The following is a 25,494-nucleotide window of genomic DNA, read 5'->3' as shown; positions in this document are numbered from 1 at the left end:
AGCTGTTAGCGGGAATGCCATAGAAACAAGGTAACAGACTATGGTAAGCAGAAGTTGCAGCAAAGGACCTTTCTAGAGAGTTCCAAATACCATCACCAAATAGGCAGCATGTTTTTTCTTTTTTTTCAGGACAATGTATTCAGAAGAAAGAGAAACCTTGCTCCAACTTTCTCTCAAGTTCATGAACAAAAGAAACTGGGAAAAGAGGATTAAAAAAATGAAAATGATACTACTCAGAAAGACTTCTTCTTACCCTGCCCTATATAATTAATCTTTTAAGTAATACACACCTTTCCTGCTTATTTTCCTGGTAGCACTGGCAGAGGGTTTCTTGGCATCCATGACAGAATCAAATACTACTGTGCTGGTAGGCGCTACCTCCAGTTTGTTCTCAATATGACGCAACTAGAATTTCAAGACACAAAACAATATTCAGGTTCATTTTTTGAATGGTGAGGATACAACTTAAACAAAAAGTACAGAACTCCTCTCACTTTCACAGTAAGAAACAATTACAGGCAAGAACAGCTTTAAAAATCTGGTGGTATAAACTTGTATAGTCTTGTGACCAGAAACATTAGAATATGAAGATTAGTACAAAAAAAGATTATTCAAATTAAGCTCTGTTGACTAAATCTGTTTCCATAAGTGGGTCATTGTCAACAACAGAATTATACAAAATGCCAAAGGTCTTAACACTTGGCCTCATTGAAACATAACCACTAAGAACGAAAACACACTGTATTCTATAATGCTCTACTCTAGAGGGAACATGAAACAGGATTCCACGTATAAAACTGTACCACTTCACTCCCTTATTCAAAGTGAGAGAGGTAATGAACATACAGAGAAATTCCCTAAGGTTGCCAAAGAAATTTAGCATCTTTATTTCACTGTACCCCAGTTTATACAAAATGTAGCATTGCATCCTGAGTATACAGCTTAAATTCACACATCATGGTAGTATTCCATGGTTGGTGCAGTACATATGGAACTATGAAACACATGTATATTGCTTCACCAGCCCCAATCTCTGAATCTCAGTAGGTAAGAAGAGGACAGTTAGTTCCTTTAAAATGACAGAGAGGTATCTCACTCTACAGCTCACACCTGCAGGGATTTAGGAGATTTTCAAATGTAATTAGTGACTTTGAGGGCCCAACTTTGACACTGTAAAGGGGTCTAGATTTTCAGAGGATGGGCATTCATTACTTTCTGAAAAGCACTACCCCTTAAAGTGCCAAAATTAGGCACCCAAAATCACTAGCCACTTTTGAAAAATCTTGACCTTGATATTTACTAGCCCTAACTGAGATTTTCAGGAGCAAGATTCTTTATACTATTCAGTTTGGTGAAAGCTGACATGTAATTTGGCAGCCCTGGATTACTACAGAGCTACCAGTTGGTAGATTATGTGCTTTCTGAGGTTGTAAATTCTTTGGGGAATGGACTGTCTTTTTGTCCTGTTTGTGTACAGTGCCTAACACAAGGGGGTCCTGGCTGATGACTGGGGTTCCTAGGCACTATGATAATACAAAAATAAAAAGGAATATTTAATATTAGTTAAAAGCTTCAATGTAAAGATATCACAAGATTCTAGTTAACATTTACATATTTTTTGCAATAATTAAAAAGAAATTACAAAAACATTTAACACAAGTTACCCATACATTCCTTATACCGGGATGGCCAACCTGTGGCTCTGGAGCCACATGCAGCTCTTCAGAAGTTAATATGCGGCTCCTTGTATAGGCATCGACTCCGGGGCTGGAGCTACAAGAGCAAACTTTCCAGTGCCGGGGGTGCTCACTGCTCAACCACTGGCTCTGCCACAGGCCCTACCCGCACTCCACCCCTTCCTGCCCCCTATCCTGAGCCTGCAGTGTCCGGGCTCCTCTCCCCCACCCCCCAAGCCTCTTGCACCCCACGAAACAGCTGATCAGGAGGTGCTGATTGGCAGGGCTGCCGGTAGGTGGGAGGCACTGGGAGCGGGGTGGGGGAGCTGATGTGGGGGCTGCTGATGTATTACTGTGGCTCTTTGGCAATGTACACTGGTGAATTCTGTCTCCTTCTCAGGCTCAGGTTGGCCACCCCTGCCTTATACCATTCTGATTGATAAAAACAATACTATTAATTGATAATGGTATCAGTTTTATAGTAGCCAAGCAAGACTGATTTTTCATTATCCTCAGTAATGAGCTTCTTGTAGCATTAAGTTACACTGTCAGAATTGCTGTCCAAAGCAGTAAGAACATCCATCATCTTCATGCCCCCAACCACCAACCCCATTTTTTACTTCTGTAACCATCAAACTATGGGGAAAATAAGGCATTCAATAAAACTGAAGTGGCCATTAACTGATTTCAATCCAGAAAAAAAAATATACTTACTGTAGCCTTAGTTTGAGAAAAAGTATCCCAGGCTGTGGTTAGATCTCACAAAACAAAAATAAAAGAATAAAATCAAGTTTCCTATTAATTCAAGTAACACAATGAAACAAAACATTTTAAAACAGCTTTGCATGGCTCACTAACTAATTCCTTTTAATGAATTCATCCCAAACCATGAAACTCCTCTGTGGGGGGTAATTATTAGACAGTGTCATTAGAAAAGAAATATGATTTTCTTTAAAAACTATATTTTTAACCAAAAAAAAAATCAAGTTATTAAGAGTTACATAAGTTAGGCTGAGTTTCCTATTACATCTCCTATTCATCTCCAGAACTCCTATATATTTTAAAAATCTACAGCAAATTCATTACCCATGTGACCACACAAATATCTATGGAGTTTTTCCATTATATCTCATGCTTTGAATTTTGATTTTTTAAACATTATATTTTTATTTATTTATTTTACAAACAGGCTATGAATATATATGGTCAATGGAAGCTCACACTTAGACTGCAAGTTGTCATACATTGGTACTCAAGAGTAACAAGCTATGTTTAAGCTTCACAGGTTACATATACAATACATATAGCCAAGATTTCCAAAGAATGGGTGATAGGTTCATAAGCTTTACTTACTTCAGCTTTATAAGCTAAATTTATAAAAAAAGTTAGCTATCTTCAGAAATCTAGTAATATGCCCAAAATTATTGAAATAGTATTTAAGTATTATCTTTTTCCTTAAAGTAGACTATTTTGTCAAGCACTTTTTTAAAAAAAAAAAAAGTCAACTGTAAGTGTTGCTAAATGTAATTACATGTTACAGTAGTACCCAGAAGCTCCAGTCAGGACCAGGGCCACATTATGCCAGGAACTGTACAAACATACAAAGATCTGGTCACTGCCCTGAAGAGCAACCAATCTAATTTAAGACAAGGTGTAACAACATGAGAGAAAGGGGAAGGGAGGATCTGGAAATAGCAACAGGACACATTTGCTGAGAAATGGTACCTCAATAAAACATCTACAAAATCCTTGAAACCCCTGAATAATATTTCCTTAATTACAGGTCTATAAACTCTGACAAGACATTCACAAGAACTTTTTAGGAGACAATCATAGTCAATTACAATGAGGTATTTCAGCTATCAAATTATAGAGTATATATGATTTTATAGGTCAAATATGCTTGTCATCAACTATAGCAGGGGTCCTCAAGTTTTGTCATAGTGTGGACCACATCTTAACCAAAATCTTATATCACAGACAACCTGCACTCCTGTTTGTGAGCACGCATCGTCCATATGACAACTGCAGTAAATACTTACCTGGAAAAGTAATAATAGGAAATAACAATGTAACTGTTTTTAAACGTAATGTTTTGTCCTTTCTTGACAAAGCTTGCAATTAAGAGCCTGAACATTTATAAAAAAAGTGTCTGGAAGCAATGAAATGGAGTCAGCACCAGGTGATCTAACAGCTCTCTGGACCACTGTCTGGGAACTGTTGTTCTACAGAAAGTAAGCTGTATGAGATATGGTTTTAGCCTTTGACCCAATTAAAAAAATATATATATCTACAAAATTTACAATATAAAATATTACACTATCTAGGATAAAACTGCTTCTAAAGTAAAGAGATACAACAAAGCAAATCCATACCTCTGAGGGAATCCCTGTTCTGAGTGTGCCTTGGGTTTTGTAAAGGCACCTCCTTCGATTTGTTGTTCCACATCCTGTTAGTTTACCTACAGACAGAAAGATTCACTGAAGGACCAAAAGTATACACAATAAGAGTGAATAAAGATATCTGTTGCCCAAAGAAAATGTTATCTTGATCGACAAGAAATGAAGATGTTTTACCTTCAAATTATATTTTGACACTATATACATGACCAATTGGATCAGACAGGCAACAATGAGTGACCAAAAAGGTGACTACAGCTTGTAATTCTCTTAAAAAGGAACAAGAGTGAACTACTACTGACAGTGGGAGACACCTTGAAGAACAATGTTTACAAATGAGGCTGAAAGCGACCAGAAACAAAAATCCCAGGAAGGTACAAGGTAAGACTTCTAGCTCTATAACAGATTTCAATATAGAAAGTCAGACAGAACCTGTCAGTCCACAGCAATAAGCGCTCCACTGAGTCTGAAGAAATGAGAAGACGACCCCAGATAAAGAGGCTACATTAACAAGGAACTGAGGAAATACAACACAGTCAAGGGTCATCCCTAGATAATTTTGAAAAACTTTGAAAATGTCTGGCCCTGCCAATGGATGACTGAAAGGAACAACTGACACATTACATGCCACCTTACCCTTTAAAAGAAATAAGGATCTGAAGTCTGACTGAGATCTAGAACCATGACAATAAAAGTAATAATTAGACAATTTTTTTAAAGAGTGTAAGAAGACTCAATATTCAGTGACATCTTTCCAAAACCTCCAGAAAGATGACACGATTTAAAGGCAAGAAGAACACAAAAAGCAGTTTCTTGGACAGGTTTGCTAATGAATCCAAGTACCCCTTCTAAACCCAAACAGTCAGAAGCTGTCCTTAAAGAGCTTTGGGTAAGGTAAAACCAAGATTAAAGTTGACAGAGGAACAAACTTTGAAGGTTAAAGAAACCAGAACTTTATTTAAACTTCCAAGACCTATAATCATCCTGCCATTCTGGGTCATTTGAGACTAAGGGCCCTAGAAACTCCTTAGGTTGATGGACCTCTGTCCTGAAGCCAACCTAGGGATTTATATAGCCCACATTATTGTAGTAGTATCTTAGTATCTGAAATGGCTCTTCCTGTCACTTCAGTGTGAAGCAGACCCCCATGTAGACCCACTTCCATAGAGCAGTGAAAACAAATTTTTAAATAGCTGTCTTCAGAGAGATATATACGTAAGGCCTTTCTGTGAGAAAATTACTCCAGTTTGAAGTGAGAAAGACTACTTTCTGTAGAGGCAGGCTAGACTGCAGAGCACAACACTGGAAGCAGGAAACAAACCAAGGCCCCAATCTTGCTCTCAGTGAAATCAATGGTAAAACTCCCAATGAAGTCTATCCTGCACGTTCTAAGGCCAAGGAACACATCAAAATTCTTTCAATATTATTGGTTATTGTTGCCTGAAAAAGAAGGAAAAAACAACTCAATAGTATGGACTGATGATCTCTTAGAAAAAATAAGTAACTTATGCAAAAAGTGGTTACATAATACATGAGAATTTTCTTTAAAAAGCAAAATTAGACTGGGAGTGGGAGTATTTAAAAGAAAAGTGCTTTGAAAAAAGAGCAGTACAAGGAAATAAAGTGATTTTAAGAGGACTGTGTTTTAAAGAAGCCTGAAAAGAAGCCTCCACAGTCAACAAGATCTCTCATTAGTCAGCACCTCTTTTTCCCTCAAAGCCCATGAATTTAAATATATTCTACCAATAGCTCAACAATCACCACAAGGTTTTGAAGAAATTCTTGTTATGGAGGATGAAAAGGCAAAATTAGAACATGAACATTAAAATGTGACCAAGATTTATATTGGAAGTTATAAGAACTATTCTTAGTACCCTTCAGAATAACTGAAGTCAACCCTTAACAAATGATCCAGCAGGCAGGTCACTACACGAAAGATCCATCCTGCTCTTCATCAATGACTGAAGAGTTGGGATGAGAAAACTAATTCCCTCTCTCCTCTACCCCACACCCACAGATACCAACCTTCTCCTGTTGCGGAGCTCAACAGTTCTGAATGAGAGGCTCTTCCTCTTTCACTTCCCAAAGTCCTCCGTTACTTACAGGACTGGTTCCTTTACTGTTGAGATGAAGGCCACCCAATTATACAGGGCCCCTCTTCCCATAAAAGGTGACCCAATGCCCCATGAAACCAAAACCTTCTAATTTACACCACTTCGCTAGCCAATAGGTCACCTCCAGTATCTTCTGTGAATGGTAAATCTATCATGTACCACCACAAGGATGTCCAAAAGGGTAAATGGCAAAATTTGAAACCTGGACTCTCAGGTCTCCAACCTGGACTGCTACCACTTGAGCTGCATGAGTAACTACACATGCCTGTCACAATATGTGATATACCACATCCAGTTAACTAAATGCCTAAATAACAACTATGTGGGTGAAACCAGACAATCACTATGCTCTTGAATGAACTCACACAGAAAAATGATAAAAGACAAGAAACCCTATCACCTGTGGGTGAACACTTTTCATAAGGCGATCATTCTGTCTGACCTATCAGTGATCATCCTCAAAGGAAACCTGCACAAAACTTTCAAAAGACAAACCTGGGAGCTTAAATTCATAACTTTGCTAAACACTAAAAATCATGGACTGAACAGACACATTATTGCAATAAACCATAAATCCAATCTGTAACCCACTAACCCCATCTTTTTGTTCTATGACTGCAGAGATGTTACCGGGCCATTCTATCTTGAATGGTCCCTTGGAATATGTGCTAGCTGCTCATGCTAAACAATTGTTCCACCTTGCACTTAGCTGTGACACTTGGAGAATCTTTACAAGACAAGAAGAGCTCTGTGTGGCTCGAAAGCTGTCTCTATCACAAACAGAAGTTGGTCCAATAAAAGATATTACCTCATCCACCTTGTCTCTCTAATATCCTGGGACTGACATGGCTACAACTATACTACATATAAACTTACCCCATAGAATTTGTCTCAATGCCCCCCAAAAGTTGTAAGAAAGGAGTGGCTCATCAAGCTGCTCTAGTGGTCCAGACCTTTCGATTCCCCTTGCTTTAGAGAAAGCTACGTATGTCTGCTTTAAACTAAGTGCTGGAAAGGCGATGGGTGGAAGAGGGAACCTACATGTTAGTGGAGTGTGTGACAGCATAGAAACATAAGCAGTGTGGAAATTCTAGAGCAACGGTCTCCAACCTTTTTAAGCACAAGATCACTTTTTAAATTTAAGTGCAATGCAGGATCTACCCCAAAGAAAATGTAGAAATAACAGTAATCACACACACCCAAACACCCTTGCCCCCCTCCGAGGCCATGCTCCTGCCCCACCCTTCTCCAAGGCCCCGCCCTGCTTACTCCATCCCCCTTCCTCTGACACTCGCTCTCCCCAACCCTCACTCACTTTCACCAGGCTGGGATAGGGGTTGGAATGCGGGAGCAGGTGCAGGCTCTAGGCTGGGGCCGAGGGGTTTGGAGTGTGGGATGGGCTCCAGGCTGGGCCTAGGGCAGGGAGTTAGGGTACAGGAGAGGGTTCAGGGTGCGGGCTCTGGGAGGGAGTTTGGGTGCAGGAGGGGGCTCAGGGCTGGGGCACGAGGTGGGGGTGCTGGCTCTTGGAGGGGGCCAGTGTGCAGAGACCCCCCCATCCCCCCAGGAGCTACTGCTGGACATGCCAGCCGCTTCCGGGAGTGGCGCAGGACCAGGGCAGGCAGGGAGCCTGCCTTAGCCCCGCTGGACTGTTAGTAGCCGATCTCCCGGTTTGGCTGCAAGAAGGTTGGCAACCCTAGATTGTAACTGAGATTGACTGACACAGGCGCCGCAATCAACCAGTTGATCGCGATCTACCAGTTGGTGACCATTGTTCTAGAGAGAACTAAATTTAATATCAAGAGGCACAAGAATCAGGCAAGCTAAGTTCCAGAACTCTGCTTCTGGAATGGAGACTGGGGAAACCATTCATGCCGACAGCTGCTTTCTGTATCAAATGATTCAGGTTGCAAGGCATAATGTTGCCCTACATTAGAAATCTCGTCCAGTGATGAAGAGACATGAACCAGCTGAAAACTCCTATATTAGAAAAGTGGAAAGGAAATGTTTATGAAAAGAGCCTTCCATCCTTTCATGAAGGCAATTTTGAGAGTATATGAAACCTCCATCTCAAGATCGTAGCCCAAACAGCAACATACTGGAACCTACTGGACAGTAATTATGGCCAAAAAGTACTTCTAGCCAATGCACCTTTTCTTGAGGAGATAAAATAAAAAGTTCTATGTAACTAACTGAATTTATTATTCACCTATGAGCCCCAGTTGTGGACCAGTCATAGTAGCACCTATAAGCGCTAGTTATGGACCAGGACTTAACTGTGGTAGGTGCTATACAAACACCAAACGTTTTACATTCTACATTTCACTACTCTGTAACAATGCAGTGTAATGTTGAACTCCATATGTTCCCAAAGCTTTTAACAGAGAATTTAAAAAATATTCTTCAAAATTGTTGCTTGCAACATGCATTCAGAGAAAAAGTCAAGTGGATTGAGCTGAACCAAGGCAATACAAAAGAACAAAACTGTAAATATACATTGACACTGTCTTAAATTTCTGACTTCTTGCAGTCTTCCACTGCAGACAATCACTACTGGTTAAGAACACAGCCACAACAGGAGTATAAAGGTCTACTTCTCCTCCCCAGCTCCTAGCTTCTACAAACAGGGGCATGGTACGCTCTGCTCTACTCCGCCTTGTGAATAGCTCCACTGCCTGCCTCTGCTATTCAATTACAGTAGAAGCTCAAAGTTATGAACTGACCAGTCAACCACACACCTCATTTGAAACTGGAAGTATGCAATCAGGCAGCAGAAGAGATGGGGGGGAAAAAAAGGGCAAATATGGTACAGTACTGAGTTAAACATAAACTACTAAAAAATAAAGGGAAAGTTTAAAAAAAGATTTGACAAGGTAAGGAAACTGTTTCTACGCTAGTTTCATTTCAATTAAGATGTTAAAAGCAGCATTTTTCTTCCGCATTGTAAAGTTTCAAAGGTATATTAAGTCAATGTTCAGTTGTAAACTTTTGAAAGAACAACCATAATGTTTTGTTCAGAGTTATGAACAACTTCCATTCCCAAGGTGTTCGTAACCCTGCGGTTCTACTGTATACGATTCTTGTCGGTTTCATTTCTGCACACAGAGATCTGAACAGCAGTGCAACTAGCCAGTCTTGTTAATCTCATGCTGTTGTTGTTTGAGAAAGATATGAGGGGATCGGGAATACTGGAGCAGTCTACAGATTCAGAAAGACAATACTGCATCATTTCCCATTTGACCATAAGGGCCTGAAAAACATTAAATGGCTTTTCAAGCCCTATTTACAATGATGTTGATGCACACTGCATTTTGTTTTGGACCATGGAGATAGACATCATGACATCTTTCCATTGTTTCAACTCATGTAATGCAAGCAGAAAACCTAAACATACCCTCTTGTGTAGTTCAATACCCTGCCTGCTCAACATGACAAAGACAGGTAGAAAGAAGTACAACATTGCATCTATATGCCTGCAAACCATAACACAGTGGGTATGTCTATTTTTAAGCTTACCACCCTTGACAGTGTCAACTGAACTCGTATATTTATTGACATGAACAATGATTTGGACAGGATAGTACATAAAATAGCTTTACACCCAAACAGCTCAAAGTTCATTTGAATATACTTTTATATATCAACATAACCGGTTATCTCAAAATTTCAGTAATATCAGAAAAATATGCATTCTAAAAATAACACTATGAAGTGACTGCTGAGGAAAGACAACAGGAAATTCTTTATATTCAACTGGCTTTAGATCCATCAGTATTATACCCAAATGCACAAAACTTAAACTAAAGATGGAATTTAACTTGGAAAATTGGGACTCATTTTCAGTACATAGGTACAGGAGCAAAAGTGTGCCAAACACCACAACCTATTTTGTGCACACTTTATCAGATGTACAAGCAAATCCACAATTTACGCATGCACACATGATAAAAATCGCACTACTCTAGCCATTTGGGTATGCAATCAAGAATTTGCATATAAATATCAATTACTGCAAGAGCAAAATAGATACACATTTGCGCACACACAAATTCACATCTAAAAACTTACTGAAAATCAAGTCAGTATTGGCTAAGTGGGAAGGTGGCTGGCTACCTTGCTGGTCAATTTCTTAAGCTGTTATAATCAATGACAAACAAAATTTCCTTCAAAATTCTAGTCAAATACTTATGCTACAAACTAAGGTGGTAGACTGAAAGAACAGGGTGTAAAAGGCAGGAAGGAACACTTACTAGAAAAGTCTAAGGATACAGCTACTCTCTGAAAAACCCACTGTTCTACCTTTGATCAGCACATATTTCAAACAACCCATTTAAAGGGTCATCACCTATTTAGCTGTAAACCTGTTAATATCAGATAAATTGCTTTTAAATCCTAAATTACTGTGCTACTATTAGAGAGATGTGTAATTTAAATTCTTGAAGTCACATGTATAATTATGTTATATTATGCACTACTGTTAATGACCCAACTGTAAATATTTAACTGAACCAAATCAGTTTAAAAGTGCATCTTTTATTCTCGTGTTTCTCAAAAATTAATGTAATGTTATGAGACATCACAAAAAGCCCTAACAGCAGCAAATCTTTGTAAGCTCTTTATATAATAAAGATGTTTATGGATAGCCCAATTCTCTTAACTTTTTTCCTGTGGCAGGCACTTTTCATAATCCTTCTTCTAACCAAGAATTCAGAATGACAAAACAGATCAGACCACTGGTCCATTTAGCACAGTAGCCTGTCTCCAACAGTAGCAAGTAACAGACACTTCCAAGAAGATGTAAAACTTCCTAATGGACAACTATGTAATAAGCACAAGGTCCTGCAATTCTGCTAAGTTCTTTGCCTCAATCATGTATGTAAGCAGAGTTCCGCATATTCCTTGTATCCAGGGTTAAAAAAAAGTGCTTCCTTTATCACTTACATTAAAAATAAAAGGTAATAATAAATTTATGTCCCCTGCTCTTGTATTATGAAAAGTAGGAGCTCCTAACCAGCCTCTATATACTATTCATGCAAGCTCTTAGTCCTCTCCATGCTAAACTAAAAATTCCTAACTCTTTTCAGCTCTCTTCATATGGAAATCTTCCATACCTCTAATCCATTTTCACTGCCTCAGCTGCCACCAGCACAGAAACAACCGGATCTGCATAAAATCCGCATACCATTTCCCAAAGAGCCACATTAAAGAGCCACTTGTGGCTCACGAGCCTCAATCTGAGTACCACTGATCTAACCTAAATCTCCCTTGCTGCAATTTAAGCCCATTAATTCTTGTCCTAGCTTCAGTGGACATGGAGAACAACCTCAGCAACAGGTTACAGGGTTTATTACAGGACTGGGTGAGTGGGGTTCTGTGGCCTGCAACGTGCAGGAGGTCAGAGAAGACCAGTGTTTTTCAAACTTTTGTATTGGTGACTCCTTGGTGACACAGCAAACCTATGAGTGCAACCCCCCTTATAAATTAAAAACACTTTTTTGTATTTAACACTATTATAAATGCTGGAGGCAAAGTGGAATTTGGGGGTGGAGGCTGACAGCTCGCAACCCCCGCACATGTAATAACCTTGTGACCCCCTGCGGGGTCACAACCCCCAGTTTGAGAACCCCTGGACTAGACAATTTTGATGGTCCCTTCTGGTCTTAAAGTCTATGAGAAACAAATATACAAGGATGAGAAGAAGTAAGAAAGCCAAACTAAGTAGATTTCATCCACTGAAGTCCCCCACCAACCAGAGATAGCTTAGTTGAGGGAAAACTTACACAGACAACATGCCTTCTCTGGCATAGCCTTGAAGAAAGTTAAGGCTCAAACTGGCTCGCTTAGTGTGGCTCCTGTGCATCAGAATCTAAGGTTTCATTTTTAAAAATAAATTCTCTGAGAAAGACTGATCAGCTGAGGAATGATCATCAAAGGAAGATCTGCATAATCAATGGGTGTCTCATTTTTTCACCTGAAGTTTGCAGAGCTTGGTCTGTCGGCAAAGTATCTGAGAATGACACTAACTTTTCTTTTCCCAATTCAATCCAACAAAAAGGTGGAGAAAGAAAAGCTATGGATAACTCACTCAAGAATGGTGGCCCAGGTAAAGTACCACCTAGCAATAGCTAACACTGGAACCACAGTGGTTCTACAAGCTAAGTTATCTCTCTCACACACACACAGCTAAACACAATTAAAATACCTTAAAATTATTTACCAAAGGTTGCATGAAGAGGAACATTTGATGTGGTCCAATTCAGGCACAAACTTAATATTCCTACACCCGCCAAGTATGATAAGAAGTAGAAACTGAAAAGGGAAGTGCAGAGTCAATAACTTATAACCTCGGGCCTCGAACATTCAGTGCTACGAAGTACGGCCCACATTGCCTCCAACAGACATACCTGTAAGGAGATTCTAGAACCTTGCCAAGCAAGGTGCCTGGATTCCAAGTGAAGGAATACACAGAGACCCTTGAAGAAAAATTACTGTTTATTCATACCCAATGCGTGAGGAAGAGTTGTTGTAATAATGGCCTAATTGTAAGCTCATGTATAAACAATGAGTGAAAGTTCATAAATTGTAACAATGTCCTGTTATATAAAATTGTTTAAGGAAGATGTAAGGAGGAGACAGAAAGACAATTAATTAGATGTAAGGAGGAGACAGAAAGACTGAATTAAACAGAAAGGGCTTTACTGATCCCATTCAAGGACTGTGTTAAGATTATAACTGGTAAACCAGAGATGAAGAGGACCGGAAATGAATGAACCAAAAATTAATGTGTTGGAAATTGGACCTATTGGTGGACAAAATAATGAGAAGATGGACTATTCCACCCTACACTCCCTTACAGAAAAAATACTTTTGGGAAAAATTAGCAGAAGCAGCTGCTCTCTGCCAGCCACCATTGCAGTGAGCATTATCATCATGGCTGTCAGACCTACTGTCTCCTGGGACCCCCAGAACTTCTTCATCCCGATCCTCAAAGATGTACTGACCAGACGGGGCCAGAGAGTGAGCCAGATAACATCACCAGATCCAGCTAAATCCCAAATATCATCTGGGATGTAAGACTTTGTCCCCCACAGATCCCTCCAATTATGTCTCTCTCCTTTTCCCTTACATCAACCTTAGCTGACCAAGACTGCGTATTCTGCACACTGCTGTGTGATCAGAGAGGCAGCTAAATGCAATGCACTAAAAACTCCAATGCTGGTACAAGTATGCCAGGTCTCAGGCCATGTCTATCTTACCACTGATAGATTTTGCTACGATCGACGCAATTGGGGTTGATTTAGTGCAGAGGTGGTCAAACTACATCAGGGCTTTGGATCTGGCCCGTGGAACTGCCACCCCCATGGCGCCACAGGCCCCACACCGCTCCCAGAAGCAGCCAGCACCACGTCCCTGTGGCTCCTGGGGGGATAGCACACTGCCCTCACCTGCAGGCACTGCCCCCCACAGCTCCCATTGCCTGGGAACTGCAGCCAGTGGGAGCTTCGTGGGAGGAACCCGCAGGCAAGGACAGCGCGCGGAGCCCTCTGCCTCTCCCTCCCCCAGGGGCCTTGGGGACATGGTGCCGGCCACTTCCGGGAACGGTGCAGGGCCAGGGCAGGCAGGGAGCCTGTCTTAGTGCCACTACACGTCGCTGCCACCCCTGAGCCACTCAAGGTAAGCCCACACCCTCCTGCACCCCAACCCCCTGCCCTGAGCCCCTTGCCGCACCCCACACCCCTCCTGCACCCCAACCCCCTGCCCTGAGCCCCCAACCCCTGCCCTGAGCCCCTTCTCACACTCCGCAACCTCCCTGCACCCCGCACCCCCTCCTACACCCCAACCCCCTGCCAAGCCCACTCGTACAGCCAGCGCCCCTCCTGCGCCCCAACCCCTTGCCCTGAGCCACACCGCATCACCTCCCACACCCCCTCCCGTATCCCAACCCCCTGCCCCAGCCCTACATTCATGGCCCTGCATGCAATTTCCCCACCCAGATGTGGCCTTTGGGCCAAAAAGTTTGCCCACCCCTGATTTAGTGGGTCTAGTGAAAACCGATGTTTCCTCTAAGCCATGCAGCTGCCTATTAAGCCCTCCGCAGAGGCTCAGGGCTGTGGCAGGAAGAGATGCTTGTCCCCCAGTGCGGACCTGCCGAGCCCGAGGGAGAGGCGCCCCTCCCCACTGGCCCCAGCATGAACCTGCCATGGCTGGGGGAGAGGAGCCCCTCCGCACCGGCCCCAGCATGGACCTGCCCTGGACTTGCCGTGGCCAGGGAAGAGGAACCCCTCCCTCGGCCGGGCCCAGGCCTACTGGAGCTGCCACAGCCAGAGAGGCGCGTTTCCCCCTGCCCCGAGCTGCTGTGGCAAGAGAGGGCTAAGGAGAATCCTTTCTCCCACTGAAGCCCTGGGGCAGCCCGCACCCAAACCCCTCATTCCCAGCCCCACCCCAGAACCCACACCCCCAGCCAGAGCCCTCACCCCACCGCACCCTAACCCTCTGCCCCAGCCCTGAGCCCCCTCCCACACTCTGAACGCCTCAGCACCACCCCCACCACATTAATTCATTCCGCACATGGATGTAAAAAATTAGAGGGAACACTGAAGACTCACTAAAGCGACTGCAGAGCACTCTCTGGTCAACTGCGGTACTCCACTGGAACAAGAGGAGTAATGTAAGTTGACAGGAGAGTGTCTCCCATCAATATAGCGCAATGTAGACACCGAATTAAGTTGACCTAAGCTACACAGACTCCAGCTATATTATTCACGTAGCTGGAGTAGTGTAACTTAAATCAACTTACCCTGGTAGCGTAGACAAGGCCTCAGAGTGGCTGACAAGACAGTGTGCTGTGCCTGTGTTTTTCCAGCAGTGAGGATACAAGTGAGACCTTTAGGCTAGTGTCTGCATCCTAGCTATGGAAAGAAAAAGCCACTTTTATCTACAATAAAGAACCTAGAAATCCTCCCAAGACCTGAGCATACAGTTTCTGGCATTACAAATCATCTTCCTCCATTCATTAGAAACGTTGACATTTGCTGGATTTTCATTCATGAGAGTTGTCTGTATCTATTTAAAAGGAACATAAATTTAAAAAAGGAATCAGACTTCTGTCTGATTGATTTTTACCTACTATTGTTACATGTAAAATGTAATATTAATAATTGAAAATTAGAGAAAAAAACTTCAATTTTTGCCATTTGTTTACTTTTTGTATTTTATAGCACTTTGGTTGAAATTTTGGACCCCCTGAAATCAATGGAAATTTTGCCATTGACTTACATGGGATCAGGATTTCACCCTCTGTTATTAGTCAGTTTCAATCGACCTGGTATAGTCAATTAGCTAAATTTAGAGACTAACAAATTTATCTGAGCATAAGCTTTCCTAAGCTACAGCACACTTCATCAGATGCATTCAGTGGAAAATACAGCGGGGAGATTTATATACACAGAGAACATGAAACAATGGGTGTTACCATACACACTGTAACGAGAGTGATCAGGTAAGGTGAGCTATTACCAGCAGGACAGCGGAGGGGACGGGATGGACCTTTTGTAGTGATAATCAAGGTGGGCCATTTCCAGCAGTTGACAAGAACATCTGAGGAACAGCAGGTGGGGGGGGGGGGAAATAACCATGGGAAAATAGCTTTACTTTGTGTAATGACCCATCCACTCCCAGTCTTTATTCAAGCCTAAGTTAATTATATTGTGTAGATCCCTGATGATGCGTTGGAGAGGTTTTAGTTGGGGGCTGAAGGTGATGGCTAGTGGCGTTCTGTTATTTTCTTTGTTGAGCCTGTCCCGTAGAAGGTAACTTCTGGGTACTCGTCTGGCTCTGTCAATCTGTTTCTTCACTTCAGCAGGTGGGTATCGTAGTTGTAAGAACGCTTGATAGAGATCTTGTAGGTGTTTGTCTCTGTCTGAGGGGTTGGAGCAAATGCGGTTGTATCATAGAGCTTGGCTGTAGACAATGAACATCATCAAGGATCTACAACCAATCCTGAAGGACGACCCATCACTCTCACAGATCTTGGGACACAGGCCAGTCCTTGCTTACAGACAGCCCCCCATCCTGAAGCAAATATTCACCAGCAACCACATACCACACAACAGAACCACTAACCCAGGAACCTATCCTTGCAACAAAGCCCGTTGCCAACTGTGTCCACATATGTATTCAGGGGACACCATCACAGGACCTAATCACATCAGCCACACTATCAGAGGCTCGTTCACCTGCACATCTGCCAATGTGGTATATGCCATCATGTGCCAGCAATGCCCCTCTGCCACGTACACTGGCCAAACTGGACAGTCTCTACGTAAAAGAATAATAGCTCACCTTACCTGATCACTGTTGTTACAGTGTGTATGGTAACACCCATTGTTTCTTGTTCTCTGTGTATATAAATCGCCCCACTGTACTTTCCACTGAATGCATCCGATGAAGTGAGCTGTAGCTCACGAAAGCTTATGCTCAAATAAACTGGTTAGTCTCTAAGGTGCCACAAGTACTTAAGAAACTTAAGTAAACTTGTTTCCCATTTTGTTTGTGGTTCTTTCACACAAGTCTTTCAACCAAATACTGTACCTGATTCTTACTCACTTAACTAGTCATACTAGACCAGGGGTCGGCAACCTTTCAGAAGTGGTGTGCTGAGTCTTCATTTATTCACTCTAATTTAAGGTTTCGCGTGCCAGTAATACATTTTAACATTTTTAGAAGGTCTCTTTCTATAAGTCTTAAATAAATAACTAAACTATTGTTTATGTAAAGTAAATAAGGTTTTTAAAATGTTTAAGAAGCTTCATTTAAAATTAAATTAAAATGCAGAGCCCCCCGGACCAGTGCCCAGGACCCGGGCAATGTGAGTGCCACTGAAAATCAGTTCGCATGCTGCCTTTGGCACACATGCCATAGGTTGCCTACCCCTACACTAGACAGAAGTCCCATGGCAGCGCTTTAACGTTGGTAGTGAAGACATACCCTCACAGACAGGGAAGTAAGCTATACCAGTATAAATGAACCCACATTAGGAGTTGTACTAGTATAATGATATTTTTTAAAAGAAGTATCACAGCCCAAAATGACAGTCATACCAGTACAAATCTGTGTAAAGATTGGGCCACAAACAAACAGCTTAACCAAAATTTGTAAAATGCTTGCTTTGTTATGAGTGGATGCAAGGTATACATACAGATATTATACATTGAAAGCATTCCAACACTTTTGTAGACAAGTGAGGATAAGGCTATGAAAGTCAATACATCAGCGGGTTTAGCCACCAAATTTACGTTTGGAATTTTAAAACAAGGTTTTACAAGCCTAATGTTAACACAAGGGGGGGGTTGAGTTTTTTAAATAGATACATTTAAAATGCAAAGTGGCTGTGAACATTCAACAGCTTTCACCACCCAGATGTCATGCCCGAGCACGAGAAACAGAAAGGAAAGAGAGGAAGAGAGGTGATCGAGGCTAACGCAGTTTCATTTCCCAAGCAGAGCAGAAGCACCGAGTAGCCAGCCTCCAGGCACAGCTGAGCGGGGCAGCTGGGTCAGGCTTCGCTAACGGCACGGCTATCAGCACGGCAGAAAGCGCCGCTGGCTAGTGCAGGGCACAGCCCTAGGGGAAGGTCTCTTTAAACAGGGAGTGACAGCACGGCCCGGAGCCAGGGCTGCCCAGCGCTATGGAGACCCGGGGGCGGAGATCCAGTGGGTCTGGCAGCCAGTCACGGCCCGGACACCGGCCCTACGGCGGACGGAGCCCCGGAGCCCGACCCCAAGGCGTCCCGACTCCGGGGCTCCACCTCGCCCCCAAACGGCCAGGAACCGAGGTGGCCGCAAGGCAGGGCAGGGCCCGGCTGAGGACAGGCCGCTGCCAGCCGCTCTCCCCCTGCAGGCTCCTCACCTGAGAGTCGCCGTCGCCACCGCCTCCGCCTCCCACCCCGGGGGCAGCTCCCAACGCATCCTGTGGGGGCTAGGGGGCCCCTTAGAGTTAGCGGCGGCCCCTCACTTTGCTCCTTCCCGGACGGCTGCGTCCCACCCTGCGCCCGGCCCGGGCTCACAGTCACTTCAAGGGAGCTCGCCGGCCGCCATTACCGGCCAACGACTGACACGGAGCGGCGGCGGCAGCGGCGCGGGGCAGGGCGGGAACAGCCGGCCACGCCTCGCGAGAACGGCCTACTCTCCGACCTTCCACACATGGCGGCGCCGCTAAGACTTCCTGCCCCAAACTATACTTCGGCCATATTGGGTGTGGCACAGCATCCTGCGTCAGCTGGGCTGTAATACTCAGGGTACAGGCATTTCAACTTTAGATCTGACAGAAGGCGGGCTAGCCTTTAGAGAGGTAACAGCTGAGCAGTGAAGGAGAGGAAAGATTCCCCCCCAAATCGTGCTCCAAGAGTGGCAATGGTTTGAATAGAACCTCAGCCCCGGGCACCAAATATTTCTCCTGCCCTTTGTAAGGGATGTAGGGACGGTTAGCACCCCTACAGCTAAGGCTGAGACATAGAGTTTAGGAGCTGGAGGACATCTATTGCAACTACTAGGTTGGTGCAGAGAGGGCAGAGCTGGGGTGGTGTGTATCTTAACCCTGGAATGGCTGGCTTTCAGGGAGTTAAGTTTAGATGTATTCAGTGTTTTGGAAGGAGACAAGGCAGCACCTACCAAACTTAACGCTCTGTTAAGGAAGTTTTGGGGCAAGGACTCCAAAAGTAGCTCAGGCTCCTAACTTCCATTAAAATCACCAAATAGGGCCTTACCAAATTCACAATCCATTTTGGTCAATTTCACAATCATAGGATTTTAAAATCTGAAATGTCACGGTATTGTAACTATAGGGGTCCTGATGCAAACAGGGGTTATGTGATTAGGGTGGGGGGGCATCACCATATTGCCACCCTTACTTCTGGGGTAATGCTGGGGGGATGCTGCCTTCAGAGCTGGGAAGCTGGCCAGCAGCTACTACTCTCCAGCCACCTAGCTCTGAAGGTAGTACAGAATTAAGGGTGGCAATACTGTAACTCCCTACAATAACCTTGCAAACCCCCCTCCCCCACAACCCACTTTGAGAAACACTGGTCTCCCACATGCAATCATGGTCTTTTGTGTACTTTTACGCTGTACTATACAGATTGAACAGAGGAGACCCAATTTCACCGTCCATTATGTGTTTTTCAAGATTGTGAATTTGGCAGGGGCCTAGCCATGAATCTGGGCTACAGCACCACTTAAATGCAGCCAGCACTGTTGTATAAGGGCAGCAGCTCACCCCCCAGCACAACTCAAATGGGACGATTGCAACCAACACCTCTACTCTTACCCAAATCTTAATGGGGTCTTTGAGTAGTAGAGGGCTAGTCAGTTTTTCAAATAAGAACATTCTCTTAGATTTATTACCCTAAACCTTTCCCCCACACCATGATTTACTCTTTTTAAAAAAAAAAAAAAAAAAAAACCACAATATTTAGGATTACACCCCAGGGTTTTATTTCCTCCTTTTTCCTCTTCCCTTTTCAGTGCAAAAAATCAAACTATGGAAGAAACCAGGAAAATCAAAAAATGAAAATTTTCACAAACTAGAGTTAAAATATTTTCCATTTCAAAAGCAATGTGCAATTTTTTTGAATGAGTGAAAAGTTGTTTTTTTGAACCCCACAGAACAGAAATTACTTCAAAATTTAGTTTATCATTTTTCTCCACCACTTTTTGACCAGCTCTAGTTTTTACATAAATGGCTATCAGAGTGAAAGAACAATTTGCTTTGTAAAGGCCCATCTAAATGTTATACAGACAGAAACCTGCCTGAAACCTCATTCATCTATTTCTGATACCTGAATAAATGGTGGCAGGGTTAATAAACCTGGGGGTCCAGAAAGTCTACATGAGCCAAATCTTTGAACCTACCTCCTTACTTCAGAACAGAGATCATTTTTCCAACTTCATCTACTAATAAAATCATTCTTATAAGAACCACTTTAAAAAAAAAAGCGGCTAATTTAAGTGACTGTCTCACTGAGACCCAGAACATAAGGTTTAGGTAAATAACAGGAGAAAATTTATAAAAAGTATGAGTACAGATGTTTACACCATTTTTATTTTAATTTCAATTAAAAATTTTTAAAAGAAATTTAAAGTTAATGCTAAGTGAAAAAGAAGTAGGAAACAATCCGCTTAAATGAATACAATGAAAACTGTAGTTAAGTTCTTTCACTTTTAATAAAGTTTCTTTATAAATGCAGGGAAGGGGAAATGTTTAGGGTATCATTTTTATAATACCTCTAATACTTCCGTACCTTGCATGATTTTTCTCCCCTTCTTCATAGAGGATTTTAAAAGCAGGCATGTGATGTCATGCAGCTATAGAAATGTAGGGCTGGAAGGGACCTCAAGGGGTCATCTAGTTCAGCCCCCTGTACTAAGACAACACAGGTAAAGTATTACAGGAACAGTCACTTTCTTCTAAGACTGAAGAAGGAATGTCATTAGAAAAGGAAAAACAGCATTATTCCTAAAGGGCCAATTGTGTACATGCATGCACGTAGGCACATACCCGCTTCACTTAAGGACTTCTACCTACAACTTTATCCACTCCCATCATGCTACTTAAAGAAACAAATATGTCTCCTAATCTGAAAAATGAGACCTCATTTCAAATTCATTCTTGATCAACACAGAGCAGAAAACTCAAGAGTTTTATTTTCAGTTTTAAAAAGTTAATAGTATACTATTCAGCATAATCTCATGTGCAACTCCAATTGGTATTTTTATTGCTTGACACATGGGGACCAAGGTGCATGAGTCCAAAGTTTTTTGCTTTGTTAAGCTTCCTTGATTCTCAGAATAAATTATAGTTGTCATGCAGATGCTAATATTTTCAGGTTGGTTTTTTTAGTTCACCAGAATATTTTAACATGGGCAAAACATTTTTCCCTAGCCTCACTCTGAGATGCAAATTAACCATTTGGCTGAAATTTTCCATGGTTGTCTGTAGTGGGCTGAATTTGTTTGGAAAATTTCAGCCCAAACAGCTATGTTTGGCAAAGTTACAAGCAACTGGAATCCAGGGTCTTATAAGATGATGTGTTGGGCAACTTTAATAGACAGTGACACAAGCCCCACCTCTAATACAACATGCAAAAAGCCCCCCACATTATGTTAAAAGAACATTAAGGTTGCAAAGCCAAGCATGCAGTACTTCGGAAGTGTCAGAATTAAAGGCTGCCTATTCAACATTAATGCTGTTCCCTCCTGCATACATAGTATGATAGTCTTTAATTACATGATTGTGTACTGTATTTTCCATGTTTCAGAGTAACAGCTGTGTAATCTGTATTCGCAAAAAGAAAAAGGAGTACGTGTGGCACCTTAGAGACTAACCAATTTATTTGAGCACAAGCTTTCGTGAGCTACAGCTCACTTCATCGGATGCATACTGTGGAAAGTACAGAAGATCTTTTTATACACACAAACTATGAAAAAATGGGTGTTTACCACTACAAAAGGTTTTCTCTCCCCCCATACACATTGTAAGGAGAGAGTGATCACTTTAGATAAGCTATTACCAGCAGGAGAGTGGGGTGGGGGGGAGAGAAAACCTTTTGTAGTGGTAAACACCCATTTTTTTCCATGGTTTGTGTATATAAAAAGGTCTTCTGTACTTTCCACAGTATGCATCCGATGAAGTGAGCTGTAGCTCATGAAAGCTTATGCTCAAATAAATTGGTTAGTCTCTAAGGTGCCACAAGTACTCCTTTTCTTTTTGTGTATTTTCCATATGACCCTGTCTCATTCAGTGCATAGGATGGGCCTCAGGGTGTATGAAATGTTCAACACCAACTGACATATCTATCTTAAAATTTAAAAAAATTTAAAATGATAAGTATCAGTTTTGCCAGAGGAGAAAAAAAGCCCTGCCAACAAATACAAAACAGACATCTCTAGTGGGGAAAAGGAGCATGATCAGTGATTAATTCCCTCCTGACTCCTGAGAGGACCAGGACCTCTTAACTCTTATTATATCCCATATAGTCACCTAGTGTTTGCTTAAATCTATTGCTTACTAGTACTTGACTGGCAGATCTCTTCACCTAGTCATCACTTTCAGTAACATATTACCTCAAATTGTTTTTGAACATAGCGTCTTTTTATTTATTAGCAATTAATTTAGTTCCTCACTCTTCCCTCCCATTCTCCAGACAAGTAGAATGCATTAGAATTTACACTGAATATGAAAATCACTAAGTTAGCTTCTTTATTTTCAATTATATAAAATTAACAAACAAGATCCCCTCCGCCTCAACTTTGCTTCCACATTATTCCCACATTCTCAAAATGTCAGGACTTTTCTACATAACAATGGAATTCAGTTATAACTCTTGCACAAAATCTTAAATCAAATGATCAAAGAATGTGCTGCTTCCAGAGTCAGCTTTCATGTAAAAAAAAATAATAATTTGAGACAGCATAACACCTCATGAGAAATTAAGGAAATTTAAATTCTCTTGTGAAAACTAAGCTCTTTTCAATTAAATTTGCTAAAATTAGCATTTTAAAGACAAAGTAAATCCTTTACCTGGAAACAGCCATGGCTGACAGAGAAAGGAAGAAACAAGTGCACTCAGTTCCAATATGGCTTTGATGAACTGGTAACAGAACTGGGCAGCGTTATTGAATATATTGCAGCAGTGCAGCCCAAGCGCTTGAAAGCGGTGGACGGGAGAGGAGGACTAAAGATAAAGCAGCACCATCTCATTTTACACTGTGCTGACTTTTGCAGCTTTTAACACCCAAGCTGTGGAAAGTTTTCCACTCCATAGTACCCTTGCACATCCCTTCTAAAAATAGAGAGAGGCAGCTGGCTATTGTGCCTGAAAGAAGACCCAGTAGCTTCCCCCCTTCTCTCTTTGACTGACATGCTTCCTTAAAGCCATCCAGGAATTTTGGAAAGGGTTATCTCCACCTGTTGAACATGGACTGGGGTTGTGCAGGCATTCGGTTATAAATCCAGCTGCCAAAACCCAACACTAAAAACAGGGCACAAGGCAACTGTGAAATGGTGCAGAACTAGTTACAGGAAAATACATACAATGTTTATATTAGAATCTTAAAAGATGAACTAGAAAATTTATATAAAGAAAATGAAAGTTTCCTGTGTATGATCTGGGCTCATAAAACAAAGTAGTAACAGCTGTACTGTAGGGTATTCAGATGTTAGCTCCCCATTTGTATTATATATTGCACACACTGATCACCATACAAAATAGAGCTTCCCAGTCATCTACATACTTTGGTACAAAATTTGATTATGTTTGTGTGCGCACGCATACGTGTATCAGTTTGTGGCACCAAGAGCAGGCTTTCTTTTCTGTAATACACTGCCAATTAACTATGTCCCAGATGGTGTACAACAACAACATATAAAAAGCAGTGTATTTACTAATTATAACATTTACCTATATATCTCAACATGTATGCACATCTGCACTTGTGTACCAAATTGAGATTCTACCCAGTACCTGCTTGTCAACACACAGAAAGTTACAAAATAAGGATTCCATATTCCCGGATATACACATTTTTATTTGTAGGAAAAAAATGTGGAAAAAAAGTCAGCCTTTTACACTAACCTGCCAAAATTCTTCTTTGCCCATTGTAGCAGCAGAGAACATCACTGACAACTCAGAGCAGAATGTGAAAGACAAAACGTATTGATTGGTTGTGCATTGTTTTAAGTGCTTGTGATGTCATAAACCACTGAAGGGGAGAGCTGTATTCTCAAACTCAGGGCTCACAGGTGGGACAAGCAGGAACTGCTGCAGAGCCCCCTGCTGGGAGGACAGGACCTCCACTGCAAGGAGGATCAGGATCAGGTTGTCCACAGGATCAGGAGGGCAGGATCCATCACTGTCACCATATAGTTCCAGTCATCTTCCCAGAGTGAGAGGAATGGTTTGAACTGTCCCTACCGAGGAAAGGAACTCAGACAAGGTCCCAGGTCAAGAAGTTCAGGGATGAGTAACTGGAAGTGGTAGCTAACCAGACTGGATGAAATGGTGGAGAGAGCAACAAACAGGGAGATGGGTTGGAGTCTCTAGTTGGATGCGCTATCCTGAACAATTTACTATGTACGGCCAGTATTACATGCATTTCACCTTTAGGCACCATGCACTGACTTGCCCATGCTTCTTGTTCTCATAATGCTACAATTTTCCTTTCCTAGTATTTTTATCTGTAATACTGCACTTTAGACATGGAAAACCATCAATCTTCAGTTCTATCATTGGGTATGTGTTCAGTCTATGTTTGAGTTTGCAGCTTCTTACTGTGTGTACTGTACTCTTTGGTGTGGGGGGTTTCGTCACTATTAAACACAAATCAATTGCCCTGATTATTTGTCTGTAACATATGTAACTATGTTCCCTCTAAGTGTACTCTAGACTACGGTTCCTCTCTTTCAGAGTTTTTGCCCTGATAACTGACTCGTATTCCTCCTAACTGACTCCACTGGACCCTGGCTGCTAATAGCCACAGTATTTATACAAAAAGAAAAGGAGTACTTGTGGCACCTTAGAGACTAACCAATTTATTTGAGCATAAGCTTTCGTGAGCTACAGCTCACTTCATCCACTGAATGCATCCGATGAAGTGAGCTGTAGCTCACGAAAGCTTATGCTCAAATAAATTGGTTAGTCTCTAAGGTGCCACAAGTACTCCTTTTCTTTTTGCGAATACAGACTAACACGGCTGCTACTCTGTAACCAGTATTTATACAGCACTTTATGCTTCTTTAATTGGTTCAGCTCTCCTTCATTTGCACTTACAAATACTAAAGATGTCTCAACCTCCACCCAGCATCTCCAACCAAAGCTTAAAAAACACACTACTCCAGCATATGCCTGCAGAACACAAAGTAGCACTTTATCTTCTATCAGCCACAAGGTGAATTACAAACTTTTCCTTGCTCTAGCTGCTGCAAGCACACTAACTCGTTTCCATGGGTTGGGTTTACTGGTCTGTGACAGCTAGATCCAACTCAGCTTCACCCTCCAGTGAGGCAGTTGCTCTAGAAGCCAAAATGCTGTGGAGTGGTTGGAAAAGACTTTCAGTGGCAGGAGTGACATTGTAATGGAAAGGGAAGCCTGAAGAGGACGATGGCCAGCAGCCACCATGTGAAGGATGTATACAGCCCTCACTTCACTGGACTGATGAGGTGGTATATAAACAGTCAAATGTGGGCCAGGTTTTTTATTTTCTCTTTTACATTTATTTCCCCACCCTGAGATAAGTGCCGCAATCTACATCTGGA

At 42.1% G+C, this 25,494-nt stretch overlaps 1 protein-coding gene across 1 annotated transcript in view; it reads right to left on the bottom strand.

Annotated features, from left to right (window-relative positions):
• CEP350 (centrosomal protein 350) overlaps nt 1-18,315 on the bottom strand; it is a 140,078-nt gene extending 121,763 nt beyond the window's left edge. The window contains exons 1-4 of the mRNA XM_084636814.1: nt 18,094-18,315; nt 4,052-4,137; nt 2,391-2,434; nt 291-405 (exon numbers count right to left, since the gene is read on the bottom strand). Of these exons, the coding sequence (XP_084492940.1) occupies nt 291-405; nt 2,391-2,434; nt 4,052-4,124 (232 nt within the window). The 5' untranslated portion in view covers nt 4,125-4,137; nt 18,094-18,315. The remainder of the gene's footprint in view (nt 1-290; nt 406-2,390; nt 2,435-4,051; nt 4,138-18,093) is intronic.
• Nucleotides 18,316-25,494: the final 7,179 nt, after the last annotated feature.

This window comes from Lepidochelys olivacea (genome assembly GCF_965140295.1).
Source record: "Lepidochelys olivacea isolate rLepOli2 genome assembly, chromosome: 8".
Taxonomy (NCBI): Eukaryota; Metazoa; Chordata; order Testudines; family Cheloniidae; genus Lepidochelys; species Lepidochelys olivacea.
The sequence above is the reverse complement of the archived record's forward strand: the minus strand, read 5'-3'. Positions and strand labels throughout refer to the sequence as shown.